The sequence below is a fragment of the Centruroides sculpturatus genome, unplaced genomic scaffold, assembly GCF_000671375.1.
Source record: "Centruroides sculpturatus isolate CEXI.00-Female unplaced genomic scaffold, Cexi_2.0 scaffold428, whole genome shotgun sequence".
In the NCBI taxonomy this organism is placed as follows: domain Eukaryota; kingdom Metazoa; phylum Arthropoda; class Arachnida; order Scorpiones; family Buthidae; genus Centruroides; species Centruroides sculpturatus.
The window spans coordinates 593,951-608,559 of record NW_019384614.1 but is presented as its reverse complement, the minus strand read 5'-3'; the positions used below and the strand labels follow the sequence as shown (position 1 = coordinate 608,559).

General features: G+C 35.5%; 3 protein-coding genes across 3 annotated transcripts; 2 read left to right on the top strand and 1 right to left on the bottom strand.

Annotated features, from left to right (window-relative positions):
- Positions 1–1,628: 1,628 nt before the first annotated feature.
- LOC111625340 (putative nuclease HARBI1) lies at positions 1,629–2,779 on the top strand (the record flags this gene model as incomplete). Its single annotated transcript, XM_023368475.1, has 1 exon — positions 1,629–2,779. A coding segment is annotated over one exon (909 nt), but the record flags the coding sequence as incomplete, so codon positions are not given.
- A 51-nt stretch (positions 2,780–2,830) lies between these two features.
- LOC111625337 (pectinesterase inhibitor 10-like) lies at positions 2,831–3,953 on the bottom strand. The gene is made up of 3 exons (XM_023368470.1): positions 3,838–3,953; positions 3,577–3,683; positions 2,831–3,494 (listed from the first exon to the last, which is right to left on the bottom strand). The coding sequence occupies exon 3, from the start codon at positions 3,330–3,332 to the stop codon at positions 2,895–2,897; it is 438 nt and encodes a 145-aa protein (XP_023224238.1). The 5' UTR covers positions 3,333–3,494; positions 3,577–3,683; positions 3,838–3,953; the 3' UTR covers positions 2,831–2,894.
- Positions 3,954–12,834: 8,881 nt separating this feature from the next.
- On the top strand, positions 12,835–13,800 carry LOC111625322. Its single transcript, XM_023368448.1, has one exon. It carries the CDS (start codon positions 12,835–12,837, stop codon positions 13,798–13,800), a length of 966 nt encoding a protein of 321 aa, XP_023224216.1.
- The last annotated feature ends 809 nt before the right edge of the window (positions 13,801–14,609 follow it).

Below are 14,609 nucleotides of genomic sequence, written 5' to 3'. Positions count from 1 at the left end.
TACTCTTTTCTTTCCATGCTATAAACAAGTCTATTGAAAAAATGTCAGTATTTCTTCTTGTATTGTTAATTCATGAATGCTGTTAAAATGCTCCAGCAGAAGTTTTTTGGAATAACTAGCACCACACAGACCACACTTCAAAATGTTCGAATTATCAGGTTTTTTAATTATTTCACCATGTTCATTTTGGAGATGATAACGTAGCTGGCGATTTTGACTGAATTTTCTGGAACATAAATGACAAGGAAAATTAAACACTTTCTGCAACTTTTTTGGATTCCCTAACCTGTTCACGTAATCTGCATGAAAATTGTTTGTGTGAAGTTTTAAATAACGAAAGTCTTTTTGCACAATGTTCACGTGTAACTATTTACAATGTCAGTTTCTGCAGAAGCCGTAAGTTCAGGTATTTCATTCACGATGTCGGCCATTTCAACAATGAGGACAAATACTACACACAAAAATATGAAATAAGCCTAACGAAATAAATACGTAAACTAAAAACTTAATAAATGAAATTTGCGAAAAACTGAATGCTAATTATAAGTAAAATCAATAATAAAACAGATGTTAATAAAATAAATTTTGTATTTAATTAATAAGCTAGATCGACGTCTCCTCTTCGGATATCAAACAATCTACTAGACCCAGTACTTGCCGTACACGAGTTTATTACCTCCAAAAATGTCCGACAGAGGGAGCTGCTATCAGAGTAAGTTGGAACACGCCCGATCGCTAGACGCTTGTGATGCCTCTGGGATAAGTTGAGATGAGTGCAATATTACGTGGCATTGAAACTTCTCTGCTAAACACTAAAAATTTTATAAACATTTTTAAATAACCAGTCAAATTTAAATAATATAAAATGTCTATATAAGTTTAATAAAGATTAGTAATGTAATATCTCAAATATGCAAATTAGATATGAAAACACTGCACAAATTCTTCTGCCAAGTTCAATCTAAATATAGAACGATCACGTAACCGAAAGTATAACAGTAATATGAAGAAATATGTTTGAAATTTGTGTATAAATTAATTATTATTAAATAATAATTATTAATAATGCTTTTATCTATTTTAAGTTGATATTGTAAAAATAAAGCTATGTAATTTGTGTTTAGCTTTTTTTATTTAGAGTTTCCGAGTAGTTTACTGTAAAATTCAATTTAGTAAACAGAAACAAAGATAAGATATTAAATATAAACAGCATAATACAATAATTTTTACGTAAATACAGAAAAAAACGAATTATATCAATGGGACGAATAAGCTGACATTCCTCCAACTCCAACACAGCTTATAATTTATTATCATTTTTTATTTGGTTGCTATTTTACTGTTTTTTGTTGTAAAAAAAATTAATGTTTTAAAATAAAAGTATATGTTCTTACTGAAGAAAAATAAAAGTTTCAAAATATAATATTTACACATGAAAATATTCATATATTTTGATATTAGAAAGTATTTTTTTTAGATATTTGAAATAATGTCATGAGATATATATATTTTTGTTGTTAAATTATTAATATAATGATTAATTTTGAAATTTTCAAAAATCTGTAAAATAATTTGCATATACAACTGAAATCATTTCTCTTAAATTCCTAATTTAAGTGTGGCTATAATTAATTAACAGACTGTATAATGCTGATAATATATTGCATTATATACAAATTATCAATATATATGTATATACAATACTATGTAGCAACTTAACACGCATTTTCATTTTCAGGTTAGCTGCGGATCGATTTAATGTATGCAGACGAACGGCTTGGAAAATACTGCATGAATTTTCGTCTGCGCTTTTGGACTTAAATAAAAGTGAAGGCATACTTTCTTGGCCAAACCAAGAGAAGGCTTTTAAAACAAGCGATTATTATACGAAAAAGTTTGGTTTTCCTGGAGTGATTGGAGTTGTAGATGGTAAACATATGGCTATTAAAGCCCCCAGGAATGATCATTCATCCTATTATAATAGGAAACAATTTTATTCTGTCATCCTCCAGGCTGTATGCAACGAGAAGTTGCTATTCACAGATTGTTACGTAGGAGAGGCAGGATCAGTTCACGATGCCTGTGTCTATCGTCGATCCACATTATCTAAAAGAATTGATGAAGGTGTAGGATTTCCGATAGATACTCACCTCCTTGGTGATGCAGCCTACCCCTTAAACAAATACTTATTAACACCATACCGAGACAATGGCCATTTAACTGAAATTCAGTCATACTTTAATACTAAGCTTTCCAAATGCAGAAGCTCAATTGAAAGAACATTTGGGTTGTTTGTTGGTCGGTTCAGACGCTTCAAACTTCTCGACATGCATCGATTGGACTTAATGGTAATGCTCATTATGGCAGGATGCATTCTCCACAACTTTTCTATTTTAGAAGGAGATGAACTTAATATTGAAGAGGAAAGATTAGTTGGAGTGCCAGTAGAAATTGAAAATGTCCAAGCAAGAAGAGAGGCACAAAATAAGCGTAATGATTTGGCTAACACTCTTTTTGCAAGGCGAATACAGCATTAATTTAATAACATAAATGCTAAAAATGTATTAATTTTTTAAATAATAAATTCATTATTTTATATCACTTCTTGTGTTTATATGAAGTGTTTGTTGCCCGAACAAAAATCTTTCATGAAAGTGTTATCCGATCAATCACTGTATAACTTTTTGTATGTATTGATATATGTGTTATATAACTTTCTGTAATATATATCTTTTCTGTATATAACTTTTTGTATATATATATCAAATATTAAGTAATTAAGGTATATCCAAAAGTTTATGAAATAAAGATTACATCAAAAATATTAAAAATGAGTTTTTGTTTACTTCATATGAAATAAAAACTTTTTGTTTTCAATATAAAAAGAACTTTATTCATAATTTTTCTAAAATTTTGTTTAGTACTTCATGGAGCTTTTCACGCTCTTTCTTCCTCTCCTCCCTCCTCTCCTGTATTTCTCTTCGTATGTCATTTAACGCTTTCACCAACTCGCTGCTTTCTCTTTTTCTCTTACGAGAACTGGTTGCGGATGATGATGATGTACAGGCAACAGGACTTGACGGGGATGACACGCAGGCAACAGGACTTGACGGGGATGACACGCAGGCAACAGGACCTGATGGGGATGACACACAGGCAACAGGAGACGGGGATGACACGCAGGCAACAGGACCTGACGGGGATGACACGCAGGCAACAGGAGATGGGGATGATGGAGTGGAACTTGAGTGTGAATTTACTCTCACTCCATCTGTGTTGCTACAAGTAGCAACAGGGGAAATTTCAGGCCGTCTCCCAATTGCATCGTCCATTAAAGAAAAAAATTCCCAATGTTTCCGGTTGTTACCGGATTGGGAATTGTGCAGTTTGATTTTTTTAAATGTTTTTTTCAGTCCCCGCCATTTGGTGTCAACTTGGGCTGGAGTGACTGAAAACCCCTCCTCATTTAACTTATTTGATATTATCCTCCATATCTATAATATTAAAAGGTTGTTAGAAATTATTTATGAAAGGTTCATAGTTACAATGTTAATTTGACAAGCAGTAGGCTACAACCTGAATATTTGTATATTGGGGTAATTCAAACTTCTCCCTGTGTTCATTGTACAAGGAAATTAGTTGAATTGTCCTGGCTTTGGGCCACTGGAAGCCACAGGGTTCCTCTATAAAAGATAGAAAATATTTAGCATATGTAGCCCTTATTATAACAGATTAAAAATTCTAAAATTTTTTAACAATCGGCGCTAATTACATCGTGATCTTAGTTTATCGGTTTATCCTTTCAACAATTTCATTCGAAATCAAAATTTGACTTACCAGCAGGGATACTCGGTCCAACTGAAGCAGTGGAAAGAGTCGTCAAAGCCAATTCTCTGGCATAATTTACATCTGTAATGAAGCCTCTGTTATCGAAATAGGATTTATGATATAAAATTATACACTTTTAGGAATCCCTTTTTACTTACCTTCCATCATCTGACGACAAACGACTTCATTAACGCGTAATTGAACTTCTTTTCCGTCCGGTAAAGAAACAGTAACGTTGTACATGGACGCCGCTATCTTTGAACTAACGCCAAGCTCGTTGTAAGTTCTCCAGGCACGCCGAGCACGCTAGAAATGCTAGCAATGACGTCACTGGTGCGAAAAGTATACGCCGTGCTCGTTGGTAGCTAACAAAAAGTATACAGGCTGAGAGCGCTAGGGAGCTAAAAGTAGCTAAAAGTATACGCACCCATTAAGAAAGGGGGAGGGGAGAGAGAGCATTAATGCTTAACCACAAGAACGGCTTTCGAAATTGATTCCCATACTTTCTCTTAAATTGATAATATTTCATATATTGTTTATACTAATATTATAAAGAGGTAATGTTTGTAAGTAAGTAAGTAAGTTTGGATGGAGCAGGTAATCTCTGAAACTATTCGTCCAATTTCAAAAATTCTTTCACCAATATTTAGAATGGAACTGCAGGGTGGACATAGGCTGTATATTATTCCGTTAAACATTCATAAAAATTAAAAGATATGATCTAGGTTAAGGCTCTTATAATGTTTAGGTTTTTCTACTTGTATAGACAATTCGGGAAACTCTTTTGTTTTTAACGTATTTTGCCTGGAGTCATACAGGTGGTAGAGTTAACCTCGTTTCCTATTATAGCTTCTATTACCGACTTATAAATATAAATGATGAGAATATAAAATTTTTACACCAAAATATGTATCAATCTAATGTTCTAAATTGCACCGAAGATACTTGGCAACACAAATTTAATAATATACTATACTTCAAACATATGTAATCTCAAGTGTTTCATTACATAAATCTGACATAAATTGGAATTACGCCTATACACTACTGATGGAATCGGCCACATCGCAATCAATAACCCAGGATCAAAACTCAATATTGCAATCAGTGTATCACCCATGGTATTCTCAAATTTTAAAAATTCCCTTTGATTCCAGATTTATTTTAACTGATATAAATATGAAAATTAAACGATTATTATTACAACTTGGTCTAAATAAATATTCTTTGTTGGTTTTTTTTTGTGAGTGCACCACTCTGGAGTGAGTATTACACTAGAACAATGAATACATACCTGGAATGCCAAGAGATATACAAGAAGTGACAACGCGCATACAGTAACAACCATGGTTAGCTAATATTGGAATTCGGTTAGACAGATAACCGTTTTTTTTCTTAAAAATGTCCTTAATGAAGAAATTAAAGTAGGCACTAGTTTTTTTACACTAGGATATGGGCTGGACAAGGCCAACCATACCCCAAGGACAGAACTTCCAGCATTAGCCTGAAGCGTTCGATTTCGTAGATATGGCATTCGTAGCAGTTGAAGTTTCCATGTCCAGTTAGTATTTGAGAAAGGGTATACGAAAAGTTGTTACTTGGATTCCTGAGAAAATCATAAATTGTTGGGTAGAATATCTTGGTGACATTCCCTTTGGTCGAAGAGGTCCATGACTGGTTCCATTCTAAAATAAGATGGTCATAAATTCTCCTCGTCAGGATATTTCAAGAATAAGGCTGTATAGTCAGAGGTAGGTTTTCATTTTTAGAAGCATCCTTTGCCGCGGCATCTGCCATCTCATTGCCCACCACACCTGCATGGTATGGGACATAGAAGAATTTAAAACATTTCCAGCTTAGGCTTACACTTTCTTGGATATTCCTAATCATACTATTTTGAAGATTAGTATTCGTAAGTGAGGGCAGTGCAGCTTTAGAATCACTTAAAATTGAGATAAGCTTGAACAGTTCAGAGAGTGTCAAACTCCACTGAACAGCCTGATGAATTGCTGCTAATTCGGCTTGATAAATGGTGGTAGCCTGATTGTAACGCTGCCTAAGAATTTGCCGACGGTTCTCATGCAGTTGGGTATATACACATACACTTGAGCCAACATTCTTTGTCGGTTAATAATACATATATAAATTGTTCTAAACAAAAGTGTTATTGGTGAAAATCGGAAAACTTTTCTATTCTTCATCTGTTGAAAGACTGCACAACTATTAAAAAATATCGTCGGAAATACCAAATAACAGAAATACTTGGCATGAACCACGATTTAAATTATATGTTAAGAATTGGAGATTTACTAAAAAATGGTATGTATAAACTACATAACTTACCAACCAGATTACTAATATATTTGATAATGATGTTATGAATTAATATTTAGCTAATGATATGCAACTAAAACTTTTTTATGTACATTTTTTCTATCTCTGTAAAATTATTTGTTTATAAAAAGAAACAACATAAGATGTAAAACAACGGCTTTTTCATGTATAAAATAACCGCCCTGTAACAAGGATTTTTTTCCTTAGTATAATAAAACTTTGATTGATTGATTGATTATAGCTTTTATAGTATACGCAATTTTTCGCCATACATCGTAATATGCTTTTGAAAGTAAATATTTTATAAAGGATACTAATTTGTGGATATTAATTTACTATAACAATATTATAGCTAAGCATTTCGTTGTTATAAAAATGCAGTGTATCATATGTAATGCACAGACGTATGGTAACAATTTTTCTCATACAAAAATAAAAAATAACGTTTCTATAATTATCAGACATTGTTTATGACATCAGAAACTACGTTAAAAAAATTACCAAAGTGAAATTTGTGCATTAGAAGTTTAAAACGATTAAATTAAATTAATAAAAAATATTCCATAAAAAATAATTAAGCGTTAATCGCGCATTAGTAAAGGCAATTACGTAATTACTAAAATAAATCGTAACTTGCAGTAAAAAATAATAATATCTGGTGTTTTTCATAAAAATTAACACATTGTAAAATTTCTGATAGGCTAAATGTATGCCATCTTGTGACGAAATTTTAAACCAAAGACCTTCCCAAATTATTTATTTACCTGCTAATAAATTATACTGTAAATTTGGTGTGTTTGCATTAAAAAACTAAAATATTTGTAATCTTATTTTTAAAGCCCCTCTTTTTATTAAACAAAAAATATGCTATGTATAAAGTTACTATTTATTAAAAAATTAAAGAAATGTTACTTGTGATTTGGTTCATAAAAATATTAACATTTAGAATTGTGTATTTTCAGAAATTTTGAATTATGTTGAATTACTCAAATTTATTTAATTAAAAAAAAATTGAGAACAGAATTACATATTACATTTACATTGGTGCCAACTGGAGATGAAAAGAGTACAGTGGTACCTCAGGATACGAACGCCCCAGCATACGAAATTTTCAGGATACGACATGAAATTCGAACATCTTTTTGCTCCACGATACGAACAAAAACTCACCATACGACGTTACATTAGTTCGCATTTTTCATTTGTTTTCCTTACTACAGTTATTTTTTTTAATGTATTACTTGGCTTTAATTTGAGTATGTTTTTCGCATTGGAACGAATTATTTGGTTTAACATGTAATTGTATGGGAAAAGTTGATTCACCTTACGACATTTTCATGATACGATCTCAGTTTCGGAACGGATTAATTTCGTATCCTGAGGTACCACTGTACTTAACTTTTCATACACAAATAATATATTTTATATATCATAAAAATATTTAACTTATTAATATATTACAAAATAATATTTAAAATGTATTTTCTGTATTTTTTATTCTGATAAATAAATGTTATTATTACGAAAATAATAACAATAAGTTATTTTATTATATTTAAATTATCATAAGTATCTAAACAATAAAAACACGAATTTATTTACTGAAATAATGCTTTTAAATAATGGTGAACATTTAATATTTTAAATTATTTTAATTTCTTAGATGGCTTCTACGTCTTAGAAGGTCACAGGAAATAGAATGGTGTCACCTTACCTGTTGCAGGTGTTTCTGCGGTCACATGACCTGTCACGTTTTTACAGAAACACGTGCTTTTGTTTACAATATTTTGACTTCTCTATTTTGTAAATTAATTAACAAAGTTAAATAAAAGTGTAAAAAATTACACATATTAATGAATAACAGATATATAAAAACACAAATTAGTACAAAAACTAAATAAATAATGAAAAAATTTACATAAGTGACTTTACACATTGCATTTACGATAAGAAAAAACAATTATCAGAAATCATGGAAACTATAACGGACATATGTAATCAACTACATAAATTTGTCATACCACAAAAACTAGCACAAAAACTAAAGAAAAAGACAGTAAAAGGAACATTTACCTCACTACAATAATGATCTTGAGTTGTGCAAGCAGCGTGTTTATTTAAAAATAAAATCCAAAAAAATTATTACTATGTAAAATAGACACAGAAGAACACAATCGCGAAAACTGTATAAATCTCAAATGTATAGTTCTCAACAAAAATTGTTTTCATACTGTTCCTTCTCAGCCGGCAGAATAATTAGCCGGCTGAGTGTTAACTTATTCTGTCCTGTGAGCCTGTAGATTTTAAAGGGGATATTAAAATTGGTGTTAATCAAAGTAAGTTCAAATTAATGTTAATCGTTTTTCAAAATATAAATATTACCAATAGAAAAAACAGACAATCAGATTGGAGATCACCAGTTGTAATAACAAGTCAGTGCGAAAGTTGACACTTAGCTGTCAAAACGTCAGGTTTTCTTTAATTCAGGATTCCTGAATTAAAATGATGTCAAAAGTTTTCCATGTGTCTTCCGTTTTAATTTGTGTGATTTTGTTGGATAGGCTAGTAGCGTTCCACTGGAGCAGTTTCATGGTTGTGAGGATTAGTTTTTGGGTGGAGGGGTCGGTGTCTGGCGTTGCAGACCTGAGGGGAGGGTAGTGATTGGAGCGATGTGATCAGGTTCTTGTTTGGAGGTTTTGACTTTTGGTTTTTTAGTCTTAATATTTACAGTGTTGATTTTTGGGTCATGCACGGTCCCTCTGGTGCAACGTTTTGTGGGGTGAGCTGTTTCCTCAGCATTGGGAGTGGCTTGTGGTTGTGGGTTGAGGGAGGGCGAAGGCGGCACGAGTGCAGAGGTTGTGGGGCCCCCAATAGTAGATGCGATTGTGGGGGCCCCCAATAGTAGATGCGATTGTGGGGGCCCCCAATAGTAGATGGGGAGATGGTATTGGGCATCTGGGGATTCAGATTACAGAGATCAGGGTTAGTTTCTGGCTGGGCCTGAGTCAAAGATGTGTGGGGGTCTATTTTGTGAGGGTTTGGAGGATCTGTATCATGTGATTGAGAATGAGGTTTTGCTTGGCTATGGCATCTTGTATGGCGATGAGGTGTGGAAGGGAGCCGGACTGCTCTAAGGGGAGGGGTTGATTTGAAGGGTGTGTGACGAGGTAGGGTCATCTTGTCTGTGAGCATTCTTAATTATCTCGCTGTAGGAGGGCTGGTGAGTACTGATGCGTTGCGTGCGGGTGCGAGCTTCCTGACGTGAGCAGTTATGTTGTTTTTGATGATGCATGATTAGTTGTTCTGTGTGGTATGCCGGGCAGTTAGGGGAGGTGTATAAGTGTTTACCAGAGCAATTAACACAGGTGGGTTGTGTGGCAGGGCACTTGTCGCTCGTGTGTTGGTCTCCGCATCTGGTGCAGCTGCAAAATAGTTGGGGGTGACCCAGACGGCCACAGTTGTGACAGATCCACGGACGGTAATTATATTCCTCTGTGCGGAATGCTGTGAGGAATAGACGGACATGCGTAGGAATATGGTCCATCGCAAGGTCGAGTTTAATGGTGCCTGTTGGAAGGCGTTAGTCGTCATGTTTTCTGCTAAATCGCTGAACTCTTATTGGGAAATGACCGTCTTCTTGAAGGAGCTCGAATATTTCACGCGCGTCCAGATCTGTGGGGATGCCTTTGATAATGAGGGTTTTTATGTAAGAATTGTGCATCAGGGAGGTTTGAATGGGGGTATCTCCTATCTGAGTATAGGAAAGTAATGTAATAACGAATGATGGAAGAGTGGAGACATAAAGTTTTCCAGTTTTTGTAGTCGAAATGTTGATTAGTTTTTTGTTGAGGTCGGGGTGGAGGCTTTTCAGATGTTTGTATAAAGTTTTCCCGTTGAGAATACGCTCCAGGGAGGAGGATTGTATCACAATTGTGGGGTTGGTTAAATTAATGTTTTTGGTGGTGAGCCAGGAAGTGATTTCCCCGGAAGAGGGCGGACATGATGGACCCAGTAGGTTGGGTGATGATGAGTTATGGGGGTTGTGAATTATTATCGTTGTTTTGTGTGCTTTCCATGGCCAGAAGGGGGAAGAGCAAGTTGTGGAGAAATTCACAAGGTAAAGCGAAATTGCTTCTATCGTGCACGACGTCACGAACTACAGAAATCCAGAGCTACAAAGAGGAGTCTTTTATGTTGCAAACACCAATCAGCTGAGACGAAATTGTTGCTGTCATGTTCGACCGCGAGTTCACTTAACTTTGGGAGAGGGGACGTTCCTTGAATTCTTGACGGATCCGATTACATTCTGCTGCAGTTGACCGTTGGAATGTCAAATATCCGAAATTAGGGATCAAAGAAAGTCAAGGTGTTAAGAGTACTGATGTTAAGAGCGTTTATAATTGTCTGTTGTCTGGCGATTATGGTTTGAATCCACGGTTAAAAAAAACCAATCACTTACTGATTCAGATGACTCGTGTCAAAAGCGTTTCACAAAAACAGAATCAATACTTTAAAATTGGGGCTGAAACTATTGAATAATATGGCATAATCCAAGACTGTAGCAGACGACACCACCCCTAATTCCTACGTCGTTTTCCTACAAATTACAAGAATCACCCCCAATGATGTTGCATCGACCACTTTGGCGACCCCTGGTGTAAATAGTATAGCTCATAACCGCATTTAACCTTAGAACTTATATAGCCTCCTGTAATCTAGATTTAGTTATTCAATAAATGCTTTGTTACTTTGTTAAACCTGTCTCCTGTCTATTCTGCAATGCCTGTCGACTTGCTCATTTCTCTCTACACTCGTTAGAGAGCCATCCGAAACGACAACGTGAGAGGTACTTGCAGACTGTTGCTGAGTAAGTGGACAGAATGGATTAACCCTTGGTCCACGGTTTCTCACAAATTGGTGTCAGGGGTGGTGTTGGCCAACTTTCAGGTTTTCGACAGATTTGTCCGCTGAAAACAGATTTGGTTTAGACAGGTTTCGTCTGCTGAAACAAAGTTTTTGGAGGTTAGGAAATACTGTTTAGTACATTTTTGCCCAAAAATAGTCTAGGCTTAGGAAAATAAACCCAAAAAGAAGCTAGGTTGGAATAGCAGAGCTTCAAGGTTACAATCGAAAAAAACTCAAGAGGAGACACCCTGAATGAAATACGAAGTTTTCTCCTGCTCTTACCAACATTTATTGAGTGATGCAGCAGGACTTCGAGTCACAGAATTTTTCGAATCGCTGAGGGAAGTAACAATGCTAGCAGCATTAACAAAAGTGCAAATGTTGGCGGTTACCAAATTGAAACTTACTGGCATAGCTCGAGGGTTCATCAGAATATACCAGCAGAATAGAGAGGTAAAGATGATCACAACGAATTCAAGCAGATCATGATAGAACATTTTGAATGTGAACCTTTTTCGTTCAGATTGAATAGATTCTATTCATGTGTTCAAAAGGAATAGAAGGATGTACAGATGTATGCCATCTAGCTGTAGGCATTAGCCATGGAAATCGAGATTACACCGGAGCCCTGTGAGGATGCCGCCATTATTCAGATAATTCAGAGCAAAGAGTTAAATGAGCAACTGAAAGCCCAATTTTTAAACAGAGCAGATATCAGTAGTATATATATGAGAGACTCTGGGATAATTTGGTTAACTTCGTGAGGTTTATAACTTTTATTCCAGAAACTCTCACAATTTTGAGGGAAAGACGTTGAGCAGGGGCTAAAATCGTGCAAAATCGCAGAATCTCTCGACCGATTCCGAGATAATTACCATCCCAGAAACTCTCATAGGAGTCGAAACCACACCCATTTTCGATGCCCCTTCGGTTATACTTCTCCGCGAGATTTGAACGAGAGTTTCTGGAATAAATCGTTCCGTTATAAGAGAACGCGGCAAGACTAAGGATGTTGCAAAAAACAATTCTTGGATTCCTTAATTTTAAGTACAAACATTTTTAACGGTTCTATGTATATATTTTTCTTTATATAAGAGAACTATTATTTTGCATAAGCGAACTAATATTTTATTTTTATTAACGACGATTATCATTTTTTGCGAGTGGCGCCATCTGGTAAGAAATATATTAAAACCGTTGCTAATCGAATCATGCTATTTCGTTATATATTGATTTTTTTAACGATATTTATCGTGTCGTGACAGTGAACAAATAAACGACAACGATTCTCTCTCTCTCTTTTATTTGATAAAATTAATATAACATACAACAATATATAAAATTTAATATCAAATACAACAATANCCAAATCATTATAATGTATTGGACTTTTTAAAAGTCATTAATTTGTATAAAGAAATTTAATTAATCAATTATTTATTTATATATTTATTTCATTTTTGCATGTTGTTTTTCGTTTGTATCTAATATGTGTATATTTATTTTCGTTGTTGTTGTTTATTTATTTATTTATTATGCTTAAAATTTTTTTAACCATTTGCCTTGGCGCAGCATGGCCTGTACGGCTCTTGTGCCAAAAAACAAAAACCAACCAACCAACCTAAACCTCTGTCTAAGTGTTCTCCCTTTTTGATTCACAAATTATTTGAATCTACCATAGGACATTTAAAAAAAATTAAAAAATTGAGGTCAAGGGACCTACTGGTTGAAACAGCCTTTTTTCAACAAACAACAAAGCTTTTATCAATGAATAGACTTGGAGATATGGGAGTTTCAGTCACACCTCATGGAAGTTTAAACTCATCACGCGGTGTGATATCTGAGATTGATCTGATATCAGAAGACGAATCAGATATTCAGATCGGCCTTTCAGACCAAGGGGTCACTGCTGTTCGGCGTATCTTGATACGTCGGGATGGCAAGTTAATTTCAACAAAACATTTAATTCTCACCTTTAACAAGCCGACATTGCCATCTTTTATTACAGCAGGTTATCTGCGCTGCACTGACCGTCCATACGTTTCAAATCCGCTGCGTTGTTTCAAATGCCAGCGGTTTGGACATTCACAGACATCCTGCCGTGGCAAGAGCGTATGTGCACAGTGTGGGACTGAAGGTCACGAGAGTACCGAGTGTACCAGTACCCCATGCTGTGTTAACTGCAAAGATGCCCATCCTTCTTACTCCCGAAAATGCCCTGCATGGCAAAGAGAAAAGGAGATACAACGGGTGAAAACAGTCAACAACATACCCTACCCAGAGGCTCGTCGTATGGTCACTTCAACTGCACCTTTGAGACAGAAAACATTTGCTGCTGTTTTGAAATCCACAAAGACATGTGGGGTTCAAACAGATATTTCTGTCTCTCCTAGTGAATCTCTTACCCGCCATGCGAAATGTTTAATTCTCCCAACTACCCAAACATCAGAAAAGGAGATTAAGAAAGCCAAAACACCCCTACCAAAAACAGGGGTAATGACAAGAAACGTGGGTTCCAAGAAGGCTGCTAAGAACCCGCTCAACAAACAAAAATTAAAAGCAGCCATCTCCAAATCCAAGAGATCAGAGGCTCAGTCTATGAGTGAGTTCTCCGACTTCTCTGACGAGGAGACTAATAAGGAGGTGACACCACCAACTTTACCTCCAAAAGGCAAATCAGCCGTAAAACTAAAGAGGGATACCTTCACAAAGAATGCTGCCTCAAACACATAATGGATTATAAAATAATCCAATGGAACTGTCGTGGTTTTCGCAACAACTTCTCTGACATTAAACACTTGACATCATCCACATCATCTCTCTGCGTGGCACTCCAGGAAACCCATCTGAAACCTGGAGAGAGAATTACTTTAAAAGGATTCAATCTCTACCGCAAGGATGATGATAGCCACAACCGTGCCAGTGGCGGTGTGGCTATTGTAGTTTCAAATCACACCCCATCCTTGCCGGTACAAATAACAACTGATTTGCAAGCTGTGGCAGTCAGAATTTCTGTTGGAGTGACTGTCACAGTTTGTTCTATATACTTGCCACCAGATGTCAGAGTCAACGAAGATGAACTGGACTCATTAGTTGAACAGCTGCCAACTCCATTCCTTTTACTGGGCGATTTCAATGGCCACAATCCAATGTGGGGCAGTCCGGACATCAACCGGCGAGGCAGAGCCATTGAAAGATTCATAGGCAATCAGCAACTATATTTATTTAATACGGGAGAAGTGACATACTTCCATGCCCCAACAAGAACGTTCACTGCCATTGATCTGTCATTAGCAACTCCGAATCTGTTTTCAGCATTTACATGGGAGGTTGGATCTAATCCACTCTCTAGTGACCACTTCCCAATATTTCTAAAATACCGAGGCAGAGAAAGCTGTGAAACAGCCCGTCCACCACGCTGGAAACTGGAAACGGCAGATTGGCCTGCATTTTCCTCTTTGGCTAACATCACTGAGGAAATGGTCAATACTGCTGATATCAATGATGCAGTTGAAGTTGTCACTTTGTGTATTATTCAGGCA